A 17,325-nucleotide genomic window follows, 5' to 3' on the forward strand; every position below is an offset into this window, starting at 1 on the left:
CCAGTATCTTCCATCGAACCCAATGGTGTCTTCCCAATCCATCCCAGTATCTTCCATCCAACCCAGTGGTGTCTTCCCAATCCATCCCAGTATCTTCCATCCAACCCAATGGTGTCTTCCCAGTCCCTCCCAGTATCTTCCATCCAACCCAGCAGCGTTTTCCACATCTATCCCACCCAATGATGTCTTCTTCCATCCAACCCAATGGTGTCTTCCCAAGCCAATGGCATCTCCCATCCAACCCAATGGTGTCTTCCCAGTCCAACCCAAGGCTGTCTTCTCCCATCCCAGTGGCATCTCCCATCCTACCCAGTGGTGTCTTCCCAATCCAATGCCATCTTCTCCCAACACAATGGCATCTCCCATCCAACCCAATGGTGTCTTCCCAGTCCAACCCAATGCTGTCTTCTCCCATCCCAGTGGCATCTCCCATCCTACCCAATGGTGTCTTCTCCCATCCCAGTGGCATCTCCCATCCTACCCAGTGGTGTCTTCCCAATCCAATGCCATCTTCTCCCATCCCAGTGGCATCTCCCATCCAACCCAATGCCATCTTCTCCCATCCCAGTAGCATCTCCCATCCAACCCAATGCTGTCTCTCCCATCCCATCCAACGGTGTCTTCCCAATCCCACCCAGTGCCCTCTTCCACCCACCCAAACGCTCCCTCCTTGCTCCCCTCTCATTCCCAGACCCATTTCCCCCCCTTTCCTTCGGGATAACCCAGGATCACCCCATCCCTCCAACCACCCCCTTGACCTCAAGCATCCCAACCACCTCCTATAGGCCGGAATCCCCTTTCGGAGCTGCGTTATCCCACCAGGCCCCCCCCTTCCCCATTGCTGGGAAAGCCGAATCCCAGTTCCGGAGGCCCGGAATGCCACTGGGATCATCCCATAGGCTCCGGAGCCGGCAGCTCTCTCCCTCGAGGGATATTTTTGCATTTGTATATTTTTATATAGGAATTGGAGCATTTGTATTTTAATAACCTGTGAAGCACTAACCCCCCCTCGGGAATTTCAATGGGAAGCAGGGATTTGGGGGGCATTCACCATCAAAACAGCCACTTCTCAACCCCTTTCCCCCCTTATTCCAAGCAGGAATCAAGTGCCAAACCCGTGCCCCAGTGAGGTTTTGGGGTGTCCTCATCTGCCCCCCCCCCCCCTCCCCTCCCCCATTGGCCCTGATGGAATTGTTTTCCTATGGAAACGTGGATGGGGAGGGTTGGGGAGGGGGGGGGGAGGGGGGCTTTATTCTGCACCACCCCCATCCTCACCCCTGGGCCCCCCCCAAACACCCCCACCCCCTCCCAGGGTGATGGGGGGGGACACCCACAAACGTGCCTTGAGAAGGGGGTGACAGCAGGGGCCGAGCCCCCCCCCCCTCCCTCCCCATTCCCATCCCCCCCATGGGGCTGGGGTCTATGCAGGGGGGGGCATGGGGGGGTCCTGCCCCCCCCGCACTGGCAATAATTCATTACTCTCTTATCAAGACTCTTGGGTCTGTGATTGGGGGGGGGGGGGCATGGCTGAGAACACCCAAAAGGCGATTTTTTGGGGGGGAATGGGGGGGATTTGGGGCTGATTTTGGTCCCAAAGTGCTATTTTTTTGTACAAAGGATGAAAATGAGATGGGGGGGGGTCGGGGGGGGCCTTTGTAAATGGGGAACAGCGATGGGGGGGTTTTGTAATAAAGATGAATCGCTGGCGTGGCCTGGAGGTGTGATGGGGAGACAGGCTGGGGGGCAGGCACGGTGTGGGGCTATGGCGGGGGAACTGTATGGGGCTATGGGGGAAGCAGTGTGGGGCTATGGGGGGCCCACACAATGTGGGGCTATGGGAAGGGTAGACACGGTGTGGGGCTATGGGGGGGGCAGACAGAATGTGGGGCTATGGGGCACAGAATGTGGGGCTATGGGGGAACACTATGGGGCTATGGGAGGGGGTAGACAGAGTGTGGGGCTATGGGGGGGGCAGGCACAGTGTGGGGGGCTGCACACAATGTGGGGCTATGGGGGGGTGTAGACACAGTGTGGGGCTATGGGGGGGTGCAGTGTGCAGCTATGGGGGGGGCCGACAATGTGGGGCTATGAGGGGGGTAGACAGTGTGGGGCTGTGGGGGGGGTAGACACAATGTGGGGCTATGGGGGGAACTATATGGGGCTATAGGGGGGCAGACACAGAGTGGGGCTATGGGGGCGGTAGACACAGTGTGGGGCTATGGGGGGGGAACTATATGGGGCTATGGGGGGGGGCAGACACAGCGTGGGGCTATGGGGGGAGATGGGCACAGTGTGGGGCTGGAACAATGTGGGGCTCTGTGGGGGGGGCTGGATCATACCGGCCCCCCCCATCCCATCCCATCCCATCCCATTCCCCTCCCCACTGCGGGGGCTGCTCCTTCCTCCTCCTCCTCCTCCTCCTCCTCCCGGCCGCTTCCCGCATCCCATTCACTCCATCCCAGAGGCTCCCATGGGGCACCCAGGTGGGTGCTGCCCCCCCCAGCCCCATAGGGGGGTTCTGGGGATGGGGTTTGGGGGGGGGGGGGATGATGGGGTTCGGTGGGAGGGGGGGGTGGTTTTGGGGCGCTCCCCACTCTCTACCCCCCCCACCCCCCCCAGGTCCCCGCAATCTCAGCTGCGTCTCCTACAAGCACCCCAGTGTGCGGGGGGGGCTGGGGGGCGCGGGGGGGGCTCGGCCCCGCACCGTGCGGTGCCCCCCCGGCCACTGCTGCATCGGGATCTGGAACCAGAGCCAGGCACTGGTGCAGGGTGAGAGCGGGGATGGGGGGGCCCCATCCTGCCCTATGGGGGGGGGGGGGTTGGGGGTGCTGGGGCTGAGCCTGCCCTATGGGGGGGGTTGGGGATGGGGATCCCCCCCCCCCCCGGGTCCATTGGCGGCTGCGGCCGGGACCTGACCTTGGCCTTGAGCTGTGGGGCCGGGAATGCGGGGGGGGGGGGGATGGACATGGGGGGGGGGGGAACGGGGGAAGGGGGCCTCGATGGGGGGGGTTCCTGAAGAGGGGGACACGGGAAGGGAAAAGGGGGGTCGATGGGGAGATGGGGGGGGGGGTTAAGGGGGGTGCTGGAGCCGTCCATGGGGTCCGGTTCAGGGGGGTCCCTGTTAAGGGGGGTCCCTGGGGGGGTCCCTTGGGGGATCCCGGTTCAGGGGGTTCCTGTTAGGGGGTCCCTGGGGGGGGGTCCCTGTTAAGGGGGTCCCTGGGGGGGTCTCTTTTAAGGGGGTTCCCTGGGGGGGGCCCCCGTTAACGGGGATCCCTGATGGGGACCCCTGGGGGTTCCCTGGGGGGGGTTCTGTTAAGGGGGTTCTCTGGGGAGATCCGGGTTCAGGTGGGTGTCTGTTAAGGGGGGTCCCTGAGGGGGGTTCCTGGGGGTTCCCTGGGGGGGGTCTCTGTTAAGGGGGTCCCTCGGGGGGTGGGGGGATCTGTGGGGGCGTTCCCTGCGGGTCTCTGTTAAGGGGGTTCTCTGGGAGGGTTCCTGTTAAGGGGGGTCCATGTTAAGGGGGTCCCTAGGGGGGTCTCTGTTAAGGGGGGTCCCTGTTAAGGGGGGTCTCTGTTAAGGGGGTCCCTGGGGTCTCTGTTAAGGGGGTCCCTGGGGGGTTCCCTGTTAAGGGGGGTCCCTGTGGGTCCCTGTTAAGGGGGGGTCCCTGTTAAGGTTAAGGGGGGGTCCCCGTTAAGGCGGTCCCTAGGGGGTGTTCCCTGTTAAGGGGGGGTCCCTGTTAAGGGGGGTCCCTGGGGGGGGTTCCCTGTTAAGGGGGTTCCCTGTTACGGGGTGTCCCTGTGGGTCCCTGTTAAGGGGAGTCCCTGTCAAGAGGGTTCCCTGTTAAGGGGGTTCCCTGTGGGTTCCTGTTAAGTGGGTCCCTAGGGGGGGTCCCTGTTAAGGGGGTCACTGTTAAGGGGGGTCCCTGTTAAGGGTGTCCCTATGGGGGGTTCCCTGTTAAGGGGTTTCCTGTTAAGGAGGGTCCCTGTTAAGGGGGGGTCTCTGTTAAGGGGGGTCCCTGGGGGGTTCCATGTTAAGGGGGGTCCATGGGGGGGGTCCCTGTTAAGGGGGTCCCTGGGGGGGTTCCCTGTTAAGGGGGGTCCCTAGGGGGGGTCCCTGTTAAGGGGGTCCCTGGGGGGTTCCCTGTTAAGGGGGGTCCCCGGGGGGTCCCCGCGGTCCCGGTGCCATCGGCGGCTCCCGCAGGCTGCTGGGGGGGCGGGGGCGCCTCGTGCCCCTCCCCCCTGTGCGCCCCCAGCCCCGCGGGGCCCCCGGGCGGCGCCGTCCTCGTCTGCCTGTGCCGGGGGCAGCTCTGCAACGGGAACGGGAACGGGAACAGCGGGAGCGGGAGCGGGCAACGGGCGGCGGGGGGGGCGGGCAGGAACGGAGCAGGTACGGGGGGAACGGGATAACGGGGGGGGGGGGGAGTGGGGAACACTGGGGGAATGGGGTAATGGGAATGGGGTAATGGGGGCAATGGGGGAATGGGGGTAATGGAATGGGGTAATGGGGGGAATGGGTAATGGGGGAATGGGGACAATGGGGTAATGGGCAATGGGGTAATGGGGGTAATGGGGTAATGGGGGTAATGGGGGCAATGGGGGAATGGGGGTAATGGGGTAATGGGGGCAATGGGGAGTAATGGGGGAATGGGGGTAATGGGAGCAATGGGGGAATGGGGGTAATGGGGGGAATGGGGAATGGGGGGAATGGGAATGGGGGGAATGGGGGAATGGGGTAATGGGGGTAATGGGGGAATGGGGGAATGGGAATGGGGGAATGGGGTAATGGGGGAATGGGGTAATGGGGTAATGGTAATGGGGAAATAGGGTAATGGAGTAAGGGGGGTAATGGGGGTAATGGGGTAATGGGGGTAATGGGGTAATGGGGGTAATGGGTAATGGGGGGCAATGGGGGTAATGGGGCAATGGGAGCAATGGGGGAATGGGGTAAGGGGGGTAATGGGGATGGGGGAATGGAGGGTAATGGGGGAATGGGGTAATGGGGTAATGGTAATGGGGGGTGATGGGGTAATGGGTGTAATGGGGTATGGGTAATGGGGGGTAATGGGGTAATGGGGTAATAGAGTATAGGGGTAAAGGGTAATGGGGATAATGGGAGGCAATGGGAGCAATGGTAATGGGGGCAATGGGGGGTAATGGGGGTGCAAGGGATGGGAGCCACTGAGATCACTTGGGGTGGACCCTGAAACCCTCAGGGGACCCATGGGGGGGGTTGGGACCCTTAAGGGACCCCTAGGGGTGGGATGTGGGGCCCATAGGGACCCACGGGGAGGGACAGGGGGCACATAGGGGGTGGGAGACCCGGGGGGGGTCTGTGGTGGGTTGGTGCTGGGACCCTTAAGGGACCTATAGGGGGCTGTGGGGCCCATGGGGGGGGGGCTGTGGGGCCCATGGGGGGGGCTATGGGATCTATGGGGCAGCTCTATGGGGCTGGGGCCCCCCGGGACCCGGCATCACCGCAGCCCCGTCCCCAGGGCCCGGCCGCACGGGGGCGCTGTGGCTGTGGGGCGCCGGCCCCCTCCTCATCCTCCTCGCCTGCCTCTGTGTGCTCGGTAGGGATGGGGGGCACAGACCCCCCCCCAGTGTCCCCAATGGGGGGCTCCTGGGGGTCCCCAGCCCCCGCCTCCCCCTCGTTATGGGGGTCCCGGAGGGGGGTCCCTGTGCCCCACACGTCCCCGTTCCAGGGCTGCGCCGGGCCAGGGCCCACAGGGGGCGGCCACGGCGGGGGGGGAGCGGGGCCCCCCCAGAGCCCCCCAGCCCGGAGCTGCCTGCGCTGCGCTTCCTGAAGGTGGGGGGCGCACATGGGGGGGGCACCCAATGGTGGGGGGGCACCCAATGATGGGGGTGCACCCAATGGTGGGGGGGCACCCAATGGTGGGGAGGGGGCAACCAATGGTGGGAGGCACCCAATGATGGGGAGGGGGCAACCAATGGGGGGGCACCCAATGATGGGGAGGGGGCAACCAATGGTGGGGGGCAACCAATGGGGGGGGGCAACCAATGGGGGGGGGGCACCCATGGGGGGAGGGACACATGGGGGGGGCACCCAATGATGGGGAGGGGGCAACCAATGGGGGAGGCACCCAATGGTGGGGGGTGGCGCAATGAAACCCTGCGGGGTCGGGGGGGGCTCAGGGCTGAGGGGGGGGAGGGTTTGGAGGGGGGGTGGGGCCCCTGGGCATGGGGGCCCTTGGGGGGGGACCCCGGGTCCGGCTGTCCCCGTGCCTGGGTGCCCCCTGCCGGTGCTGCAGCGGGGCCGGTTCTCGGGCTGTGGCCCACGGAGGGTCCCTGTCTATGGGGTCTGTCCATGGGGGTCCTATGGGGGTGCTATGGGGTGTGTGGGGGCTGTGGGGTCCCTGTCGCTGTCTATGGGGCTCTGTCCCGCTCTGTGGGGTCGCTGCCGCTCAGTGCCATTCGGGAGCGCTGTCCCGCCCTATGGGGGCACTGTCCCCATTGCCCCATGCCTGCACTGTCCCCATTGTCCCACGGGGGCGCTGTCCCCATTGTCCCATCCCTGCCCCGTCCCCATTGCCCCATGGAGGCGCTGTCCCCATTGCCCCATCCTTGCACCGTCCCCCCCCATCCCTGCCCTGTCCCCATTGCCCCATCCCTGCACTGTCCCCCCCTTCCCTGCACTGTCCCCATTGCCCCATTTGGGGGCGCTGTCCCCATTGCCCCATCCCTGCACCGTCCCCATTGCCCCACGGGGGGCGCTGTCACCATTGCCCCATCCCTGCCCTGTCCCCCCCATCTCTGCACTGTCCCCATTGCCCCACGCCTGCACTGTCCCCCCCACACCTGCCCCATCCCCATTGCCCCACGGGGGGCGCTGTCCCCATTGCCCCACGCCTGCCCCATCCCCATTGCCCCATGGCCGCCCTGTCCCCATTGCCCCACTGGGGGGCGCTCTCCCGCAGGTGCTGCAGCGGGGCCGCTTCTCCTCGGTCTGGGCCGGCTCCCTCCGCCACCGCCCGGTCGCCATCAAAGCGTTCGCGGCCGGCGGGGCCGCGCGGTTCGCTGCGGAGCGCGCCGTGCACGCGCTGCCGCTCATGGAGCACGAGAACGTGGCGCGGCTGCTGGGGGCGCGCGCCGCGGGGCCGCGCGCGGGGGGGGGGCTCCGGGTGCTGCAGCTGTACACGGCGGTGAGCGCGGGAACGGGAGCGGGGGGGCGGGAACGGGGGGGAAAGGGGGCGGAGCGAGGGTCAATGGGGAGAATGGGGATGGGTGGGGGCGGGATGCTGGGGGTCACATGGGTGCACGTGGGGTGCTGGGGTGCCCATGGGATGCTGTGGGTTCACATGGGTGCACATGGGATGCTGGGGATCACATGGGATGCTGGGGTTCACATGGGTGCACATGGGATGCTGGGGATGACACAGGTGCACATGGGATGCTGTGGGTGCACATGGGGTGTTAGGGATCACATGGGTGCACATGGGATGCTGGGGTTCACATGGGATGCTGTGGGTGCACATGGGGTCCTGTGGGTTCACATGGGTGCCCGTGGGGTGCTGGTGCATGGCCATCACACACCAACACACGGGAAAGGGGGCAGTGGGGGGAGATGCCTGTGTGCCCACATGTGTGTGCATGTTCCCATGTGTGTGTGTCCTTGTGTGTGCCCATGTGTGTTGTGTGTTCTCATGTGTGTTGTGTGTGCTCACATGTGTGTGTCCTCGTGTGCCCACATGTTGTGTGCTCACACATGTTGTGTGTGTGCCCTCATGTGTGCCCATGTGTGTTGTGTGTTCTCATGTGTGTTGTGTGTGTCCTCATGTGTGTCCCCACACATGTTGTGTGTCCTCACACATGTTGTGTTGTGTGTCCCCATGTGTGTTGTGTCCCCATGTGTGTGTGTCCCTGTATGTTGTGTGTGTGTCCTCACACATGTTGTGTGTTGTGTCCCCACATGTGTGTGTCCCCATGTGTTGTGTGTCCCCACACGTGTTGTGGTTGTGTCCCCATGTGTGTTGTGTCCCTATATGTGTTGTGTGTCCCCACACGTGTTGTGTGTTATGTGTGGTGTCCCCACACGTGTTGTGTGTTGCGTGTCTCCATGTGTTGTGTCCCCCCATGTGTGTTGTGTCCCTATATGTGTTGTGTGTCCCCACATGTGTTGTGTGTGTCCCCATGTGTGTTATGTGTTGTGTGTCCTCACCCGTGTTGTGTGTGTCTCCATGTGTGTTACATGTCCTCACCTGTGTTGTGTGTGTGTCCCCATGTGTTGTGTGTCCCCATGTGTTCTGTGTTGTGTCCCCACCCGTGCTGTCCCCCCCAGGGCTCCCTGCGCCAGTTCCTTGCTCACCACGTGGGTACCTGGGCGGGCAGCGTGCGCCTGGCGCTGTCCCTGGCTCGGGGCTTGGCCTTCCTGCACCAGGAGCTGTGGCGCGATGGTGAGCACCGGGGGGCACCGGAGCACCCCCCCCCCCCCCCCCCCCCTCACCCCCCCCCCCCCCCCCCCCCCAGGCCTGTACAAGCCCAGCGTGGTTCACCGGGACCTGAGCAGCCAGAACGTGCTGGTGCGGGACGATGGCACCTGCGCCATTGGAGACTTCGGGCTGGCGCTGGCGCTGCCGCCCAGAGAGCAGGGGGGAGCCGCGGCCCCGAGAGGGGGACCCATCCGCAGGGTGATGGAGGGGGTGGGAGGGAGGCGGGGATGGGGATGGGGTGGGGATGGGGATGAGGAGGGATGGGGATGGGAAAGGGATGGATGGGAGAGGGACGGGATAAGTGGGATGGGGATGGGATGGAATGGGAATGAGGTGGGGATAAGGGAAGAAATGGGATGGGGTGGGAATGGGATATGGGGATGGGAATGGAGATGGGGAGGATGGGGTGGGATGGGAGAGATGGTGGGATGGAGGCAGGGATAGCATGGAGACAGGGATGGGGATGGGGATGGAGATAGAGATGGGGTGGGATGGAGGCAGGGATAGGACGGAGACAGGGATGGGGATGGGATTGGGATGGGGATGGGGATGGAAATGGGATGGGATGGGGATGGAGACAGGGATGGGGATGGGATGGGGATGGGGATGGGGATAGAGATGGGGATGGGGATGGGATGGGGATGGGGATAGGATGGTGATGGGATGGAGGCAGAGATAGCATGGAGACAGGGATGGGGATGTGATGGGGTGGGATGGAGACAGGGTTGAGGATGGGGATAGAGATGGGGATGGAGATTGAATGGAGGTGGGATGGGGATGTGATGGGATGGAGACAGGGATAGCACTGAGACAGGGATGGGGATGGAGACTGGGTGGGAACAGGGATGGGGACAGGGATGGGATGCAGACAGGAATGGGGATGGGGATAGAAATGGGGATGTGATGGGGTGGGATGGAGACAGGGATGAGGATGAGGACAGGGATAGCATTGAGACAGGGATGGGGACAGAGACTGGATGGAGGTGGGATGGGGATGTAATGGGGTGGGATGGAGTTGGGGATGAGGATGAGGACAAGGATAGGGTTGAGACAGGGATGGGATGGGAATGCAGATGGAGATGGGGACAGGGATATAATTGAGACAGGGATGGGGATGGAAAGGTGATGAGGATGGGATGTGAATGGGGATGGAGACAGGATGGGAGCAAGGATGGGGACAGGGATAGGGATGAGGTTGGGATAGGGATGCAGATGGACATGGAGATGGGGACAGGGATAGAACTGAGACAGGGTTGGGGATGGAGATGGGGACAGGGATAGAATTGAGACAGGGATGGGGATGGAGATGGGGACAGGGACAGGATTGAGACAGGGATGGGGATGGGAAGGGGATGGAGATGGGGACAGGGACAGGATTGAGACAGGGATGGGGATGGGAATGGGATGGGGATGGGAAGGGGATGGAGATGGGGACAGGGACAGGATTGAGACAGGGATGGGGATGGGAAGGGGATGGAGATGGGGATGGGAAGGGGATGGAGATGGGATGGGGATGGAGATGGGGACAGGGACAGGATTGAGACAGGGCTGGGGATGGGAAGGGCACGGGATGATGGGATGAGACCAAGGATGGGGACAGGGATGTGACAGGGACAGGCCCCCTGCCCACTGCCCGCCCCGTGCGTTGTGTGCGCAGAGCAGAGCCGAGCCCCGGTGCCCTGGGCTGACCGTGCCGTGGGGGGTGCTCTGCGGCAGGCGGGCACGCAGCGGTACCTGGCCCCCGAGATCCTGGACGAGAGCCTGGACCTGCGGGCCTGGGGCCGGGCGCTGCTGCAGGCCGATGTGTACGCGCTGGCGCTGCTGCTCTGGGAGATCCTGACCCGCTGCCAGGCCCTGAGCCCCGGTGAGCACCGAGGGATGCTCCGTGCACCCCTCCCCGTGCCCCGCATCCCTGCCCCGGCCTCACCCGCTCCGGCCCCGCAGGAGCCCCGGTACCCGCGTTCCGCCTCGCCTACGAGGCCGAGCTGGGCTCCAGCCCCACGGGGGCGCAGCTCCGCCGCTTGGCCGTGGACGAGAGGCGCCGGCCCCTGATCCCCCCCGCCTGGCACCGGGCACCCCAGGTCAGCCCCGGCCCGTGGCCACTGGGGGGGGGGAGGACGTGATGGGGGGTCCTGCAGGGGGTGCACAAGGGGGGGTTTGGGGGGTACCGGAGTCTTTGTGGGTGCCAGGGATGGGGGCGGTGCTTGTGTTTGGGGGGTCCCGGAGTGTTTCGGGGTGCCCGTGATGGGGGGGTCCCTGTGTGGGTGCACAGGGGGGTTTGGGGGTGCCCGTGATGGAGGGGTCCCTGTGTGGGTCCACAGGGAGTGTTTGGGGGGTATCGGGGTGTTTGGGGGTGCCCGTGATGGGGGGGTCCTGCAGTGGGTGCACAGGGGGTATTTGGGGGTGCCCGGGGTATTTGGGGGTGCCCATGATGTGGGGTGCTTGTGTTTGGGGGTTCCCGGAGTGTTTCGGGGTGCCCGTGATGGGGGGGTCCCTGTGTGGATGCACAGGGGGGGTTTGGGGGTGCCCGTGATGGGGGGGTCCCTGGGGGTGCACGGGGGGGGTTGGGGGTGCCCGGGGTGTTTGGGGGTGCCCATGATGGGGGGTGCTTGTGTTTGGGGGTTCCCGGAGTGTTTCGGGGTGCCCGTGATGGGGGGGTCCCTGTGTGGGTCCACAGGGAGGTTTGGGGGGTTTGGGGGTGCCCGTGATGGGGGGGTCCGGGTGCACGGGGGGGTGGGGTGCGGGGGTTTGGGGTGCCCGGGTGTTTGGGGTGCCCTGATGGGGGGTCCTTGTGGGGGGTTTGGGTGCTCGGGGTGTTTGGGGGTGCCCATGATGGGGGGTGCTTGTGTTTGGGGATTCCAGCAGTTTCGGGGCTTCCGTGATGGGGGAAGCCCTGTGTGGGTGCACAGGGGGGGTTTGGGGGTGCCAGTGATGGGGGGGGTCCCTACCCAGCCGCCCATTGGTGTTTGGGGGTGACCAGGGGGGGTCCCTGGCTTGGGGGTGCCCCTGTTCGGGGGGGTCGTGCGCCTGTTCGGGGTTTCCTGTTTTGGGGGGGGTCCCTGTCCGGAGGGGGGGTGTTCCCTGTTGGGGTCCTGCTGCCACTGGAGGGGCCCCGTTTTGGGGACCCCTGTTTGTGGGTCACCTTTTGGGGGGGATCCCCGCTCTGGGGGGTCCCTGTTTTGGGGTCCCTGTGGGGGGGTCCCCGTTGCGCTCCCTCTGACGCGGGAGGGGTCCCGCAGCCCGGGGGGGCGCTGCCGGAGCTGCTCGAGGATTGCTGGGACCCGGACCCCGAGGCGCGGCTCTCGGCGGAGCGCGCCCTGCAGCGCCTGCAGCGCCTGGCGCAGGGGGACTGAGCCGGCCCGGGGGCGGGGCCACCGAGAAGCCCCGCCCTCGTCCCGCCCACCGCCGGGAAGCTCCGCCCCCCTCCCGCTTCCTGCCGGGAGGGGCCAAGGTCGAAGCGAAGGCGGAAGGTTGGGAAAGGAGCTGCCCCCCCCAGCACCAACCCCCCCCCTGCACCCCCACATCCACCCCTGAACCCCCATATCTACCCCCTCTGCACCCCCATATCTACACCCTCTGCACCCCATATCCACCCCATGCACCCCACAACCCCCCCTGCACTCCCATATCCACCCCATGCACCCCACAACCCCCCCGCACCCCCTTATCCACCCCATAACCCCCTCTGCACCCCCATATCCACCCCATAACCCACTCTGCACCCCCATATCCAACCCATGCACCCCACAACCCCCCCATATCCACCCCATGCACCCCATAACCCCCTCTGCACCCCCATATCCACCCCTGCACCCCCCAACCCACCTGCACCCCCCATATCCACCTCATGCACCCCAGAACCCCCCTGCACCCCCACATCCACCCCATGCACCCCAGAACCAGCCCCAACCCCCCCGCACCCCTATATCCACCCATGCACCCCACAACCCCCCTGCACCCCCACACCCACCCCCCCACACCCCACAACCCCCAGTGCACCCCAAACCCCTGAACCCCGAATCCCCCCCTTTTACCCTGAATCCACCCTTTGCACCCCACAACCCACACTCACCCTGTGCCCCCCCCAGGTCCTGGAGCTGCCCCCCCCATGTGGAACCCGGGTGCAGGTAAAAGGGGGGGGACATCCCCAGGTTTGGGGTCTCCCATGACCCCCTCCTGCCCCCCCAGGCAGTGACGGGGTTGGGGTCCCCCCCCTCACTTCTCTCTCCCCCCCTTTCAGGGCCGCCGCCCCCCCCCAACCCCGTGTACCCCCCAAACCCCATGTGCCCCCCCCACCCCCCCCCTCCCAACCCCATGCACCCCCCTCCCGGGGCACCCCCACACCCACCGGGGGGACCGGGGCACCCCCCATACCCCCCTGGGGCCCCCCCGTACCCCCCAGGGCCTCCCCCACCCCATTGCGGGCCCCCCCCATGCCCAATGGGACCCCCGGGGTGCCCCCCTCACCCTGGGGTGCCCCCCCCCCATGGGGTGCCCCCCCTGTACCCCCCTGTGCTGGACAAGAAGGCGGCGAAGAAGATGAAGAAGAAGATGAAGAAGGCTCACAAGAAGCACAAGGTGATGGGGGGGGGGTCACACACATGGGGGGGCACTTGGGGGTCCCCAGGGTGCTCACGTCTCTGTCCCCCCCCCCACAGCGCTCTTCGTCCTCCTCCTCCTCCTCCAGCAGCGACTCCGATTGAGGCCACCACCAGGGGCCAGTGGCCACCTCCTGCTGTGGCCACCCCGTGACCACCCCGTGACCACCCCATGACCACCCCATGACCACCCCGTGTCCATCCCGTGTGCCCCCGACCCCCAGGACCACCCGTGGCCATGGCCAAGCGTGTGCCCAGCACCACCCATGAGCAACCAGGAGCATCCAGGACCTCCCATGACCACCAGTGTGAAGCCGTGACCAACCCATGGCCACGTGGGATCTGCATCCATGACCACCCATGACCAGCCATGACCATGTGGGACCTGCTTCTATGGCCATGCGTGACCAGCCATGAGCTTCTGTGTCCACCCGTGACCACACAGAACCATCCATGACCTGCTGGGATGTGCAGCCATGACCACCCATGACCACATGGGACCTGCCTCCATGACCACCCATGATCATATGGGACCTGCATCCATGACCACCCATGACCATGTGGGACCTGCTTCTATGACCATGCATGACCAGCCATGACCACCCATGTCTAACCATGACCACCCAGGAGCATCCATGAGCATCTGTGACCACCCATGACCATCACTGTGAAGACCCCCCTTGACCACCAGTGTGAAGCTGTGACCAATCCATGACCACGTGGGACCTGCATCCATGACCACCCATGACCACGTGGGACCTGCATCCATGACCACCCATGACCACGTGGGACCTGCATCCATGACCACCCATGACCACGTGGGACCTGCCTCCATGACCACCCATGATCACATGGGACATGCACCCATGACCACCCATGACCACGTGGGACCTGCATCCATCACCACCCATGATCACATGGGACCTGCATCCATGACCACCCATGACCATGTGGGACCTGCATCCATGACCACCCATGACCACCTGGGACCTGCATCCATGACCACCCATGACCACATGGGACCTGCATCCATCACCACCCATGACCACGTGGGACCTGCATCCATCACTACCCATGACCACATGGGACCTGCATCCATCACCACCCATGACCACGTGGGACCTGCATCCATCACCACCCATGACCACGTGGGACCTGCATCCATCACCACCCATGACCATGTGGGACCTGCATCCATCACTACCCATGACCACGTGGGACCTGCATCCATCACCACCCATGACCACGTGGGACCTGCATCCATCACCACCCATGACCACGTGGGACCTGCATCCATCACTACATGGGACCTGCATCCATGACCACCCATGACCACGTGGGACCTGCATCCATCACCACCCATGACCACGTGGGACCTGCATCCATCACCATATGGGACCTGCATCCATGACCACCCATGACCAAGCAGGACCTCCGTGGGTGCTCCTGTGTCCATCCATGACCACGTGTGCCCAACCTGGACCTCCCATGTCCTGCTGCTCCCCCCATGTCCCCTCAGCCCGCAGGCAGGCCCTGGGTGCTGGGGGGCGCTGGGGGATGCTGGGGTGCCCCCGCTGTTCCCCAATAAAGCCCTGGGACCCCCCATTGTGTCAGTGTCTCCTTTGTGCCCTTGGGGGGTGGGGGAACAGCCCCTGTCAGCATGGGGGGGGGGAAACCTGCCCTGTGGCCTCCAACCTGCCCCCCTGCTTCCTTCTTGCCCCCATTGCCCCCCGTTATTGCCCCTCATGGCCCCACTACCCCCCCTTGGCCTCTTCTTGCTCCCCTTATACCCCTTGTCCCCCTCCAGATGCCAATTGCCCCCATGGTTCCCATTGCCCCCTTCTTGCCCCCCGTTGTTGCCCCATGCAGCCCCCCATGTCCCCATTACTCTCCTGTTACCCCATTGTCATTTTATTGAGCCTTTATACCCCATTATTGCCCTCTTTGTACCCGATTATTGCCCTCTTTATACCCCATTATCGCCCCTCTTATACCCCATTATTGCCCTCTTTGTACCCCATTATTGCCCTCTTATACCCCACTATTGCCCCTTTATACCTCATTATTGCCCCTTTACACTCCATTATTGCTCTCCTTATACACCGTTATTGCCCCCTTATATCCCGTTATTGCCCTCTTTATACCCCATTATCGCCCATCGTATACCCCATTATTGCCCTCTTTGTACCCCATTATTGCCCTCTTATACCCCACTATTGCCCCTTTATACCCCATTATTGCCCCTTTACACTCCATTATTGCTCTCTTTATACACCATTATTGCCCCCTTATATCCCATTATCACCCCCTTTATACCCCATTATTGCCTTCTTTATACTACATTATTGCCCCCTTTATACCCTGTTATTGCCCCCTTATATCCCGTTATCTCCCCTCATACCCCATTATTGCCCCCTTATGCCCCGCTATTGCCCCTTTATACCCCATTATTGCCCCTTATACCCTGCTATTGCCCCTTTATACCCCATTATTGCCCCCTTTAGACCCCATTATTGCCTTCTTTATGTTACATTATTTTCCCCTTCATACCCCGTTATCGTCCCCCTTACATCCCCATTATAGCCCCTGTATACCCCGTTATTGTCCCCCTTACATCCCCATTATAGCCCCTGTATACCCCGTTATTGCCCCCCTTACATCCCCATTATAGCCCCCTTCATACCCCGTTATTGCCCCCCTTACATCCCCATTATAGCCCCTGTATACCCCATTATCGTCCCCCTTACATCCCCATTATAGCCCCCTTTATACTCCGTTATTGCCCCCCTTGCATCCACATTATAGCCCCTGTATACCCCGTTATTGCCCCCCTTACATCCCCATTATAGCCCCCTTTCCACCCCGTTATTGCCCCCCTTACATCCCCATTATAGCCCCTTTATACCCCGTTATTGCCCCCCTTACATCCCCATTATAGCCCCTGTATACCCCGTTATTGTCCCCCTTACATCCCCATTATAGCCCCTGTATACCCCGTTATTGCCCCCCTTACATCCCCATTATAGCCCCTGTATGCCCCGTTATTGCCCCCCTTACATCCCCATTATAGCCCCTGTATACCCTGTTATTGCCCCCCTTACATCCCCATTATAGCCCCTGTATACCCTGTTATTGCCCCCCTTACATCCCCATTATAGCCCCTTTATACCCCGTTATTGCCCCCTTACATCCCCATTATAGCCCCTTTATACCCCGTTATTGCCCCCCTTACATCCCCATTATAGCCCCTTTATACCCCGTTATTGCCCCCTACATCCCCATATAGCCCCTCCACCCCGTTATTGTCCCCCTTACATCCCCATTATAGCCCCTGTATACCCCGTTATTGCCCCCCTTACATCCCCATTATAGCCCCCTTTATACCCCGTTATTGCCCCCCTTACATCCCCATTATAGCCCCTGTATACCCCGTTATTGCCCCCTTACATCCCCATTATAGCCCCCTTTATACCCCGTTATTGCCCCCCTTACATCCCCATTATAGCCCCTTTATACCCCGTTATTGCCCCCCTTACATCCCCATTATAGCCCCCTTTATACCCCGTTATTGCCCCCCTTACATCCCCATTATAGCCCCTGTATACCCCGTTATTGTCCCCCTTACATCCCCATTATAGCCCCCTGTATACCCCGTTATTGCCCCCTTACATCCCCATTATAGCCCCCTTTATACCCCGTTATTGCCCCCTTACATCCCCATTATAGCCCCCTTTATACCCCGTTATTGCCCCCCTTACATCCCCATTATAGCCCCTGTATACCCCGTTATTGCCCCCCTTACATCCCCATTATAGCCCCTTATACCCCGTTATTGCCCCCCTTACATCCCCATTATAGCCCCTGTATACCCCGTTATTGCCCCCCTTACATCCCCATTATAGCCCCCTTTATACCCCGTTATTGCCCCCCTTACATCCCCATTATAGCCCCTGTATGCCCCGTTATTGCCCCCCTTACATCCCCATTATAGCCCCCTGTATACCCCGTTATTGCCCCCTTACATCCCCATTATAGCCCCTGTATACCCCGTTATTGTCCCCCTTACATCCCCATTATAGCCCCTGTATACCCCGTTATTGCCCCCCTTACATCCCCATTATAGCCCCCTTTATACCCCGTTATTGCCCCCCTTACATCCCCATTATAGCCCCTGTATACCCCGTTATTGCCCCTTACATCCCCATTATAGCCCCTGTATACCCCGTTATTGCCCCCCTTACATCCCCATTATAGCCCCTGTATCCCCATTCTGCCCCCTTACAT

The 17,325-nt window shown here is 62.7% G+C and overlaps 2 protein-coding genes and 1 long non-coding RNA gene across 4 annotated transcripts in view; 1 reads left to right on the plus strand and 2 right to left on the minus strand.

Annotated features, from left to right (window-relative positions):
* AAAS (aladin WD repeat nucleoporin) overlaps nt 1-17,325 on the minus strand; it is a 66,144-nt gene that overhangs the window by 47,582 nt on the left and 1,237 nt on the right. The window lies entirely within an intron of this gene.
* On the plus strand, nt 2,442-11,808 carry AMHR2 (anti-Mullerian hormone receptor type 2). The gene is made up of 11 exons (XM_061347152.1): nt 2,442-2,483; nt 2,620-2,769; nt 4,198-4,383; nt 5,477-5,566; nt 5,699-5,802; nt 6,932-7,156; nt 8,293-8,407; nt 8,481-8,641; nt 10,160-10,307; nt 10,388-10,524; nt 11,683-11,808. Exons 1-11 carry the CDS (start codon nt 2,471-2,473, stop codon nt 11,794-11,796), a joined length of 1,443 nt encoding a protein of 480 aa, XP_061203136.1. The 5' UTR covers nt 2,442-2,470; the 3' UTR covers nt 11,797-11,808.
* Nucleotides 13,751-14,677, minus strand: LOC133208961 (uncharacterized). The gene is made up of 5 exons (XR_009724535.1): nt 14,474-14,677; nt 14,352-14,440; nt 14,131-14,295; nt 13,966-14,097; nt 13,751-13,866 (listed from the first exon to the last, which is right to left on the minus strand). It is a non-coding gene; the product is annotated as an uncharacterized LOC133208961 (long non-coding RNA).

Source organism: Neopsephotus bourkii, unplaced genomic scaffold, assembly GCF_033783945.1.
Source record: "Neopsephotus bourkii isolate Nb327-2 ecotype Australia unplaced genomic scaffold, CSIRO-AGI_Nbou_v1 NB_309, whole genome shotgun sequence".
In the NCBI taxonomy this organism is placed as follows: domain Eukaryota; kingdom Metazoa; phylum Chordata; class Aves; order Psittaciformes; family Psittacidae; genus Neopsephotus; species Neopsephotus bourkii.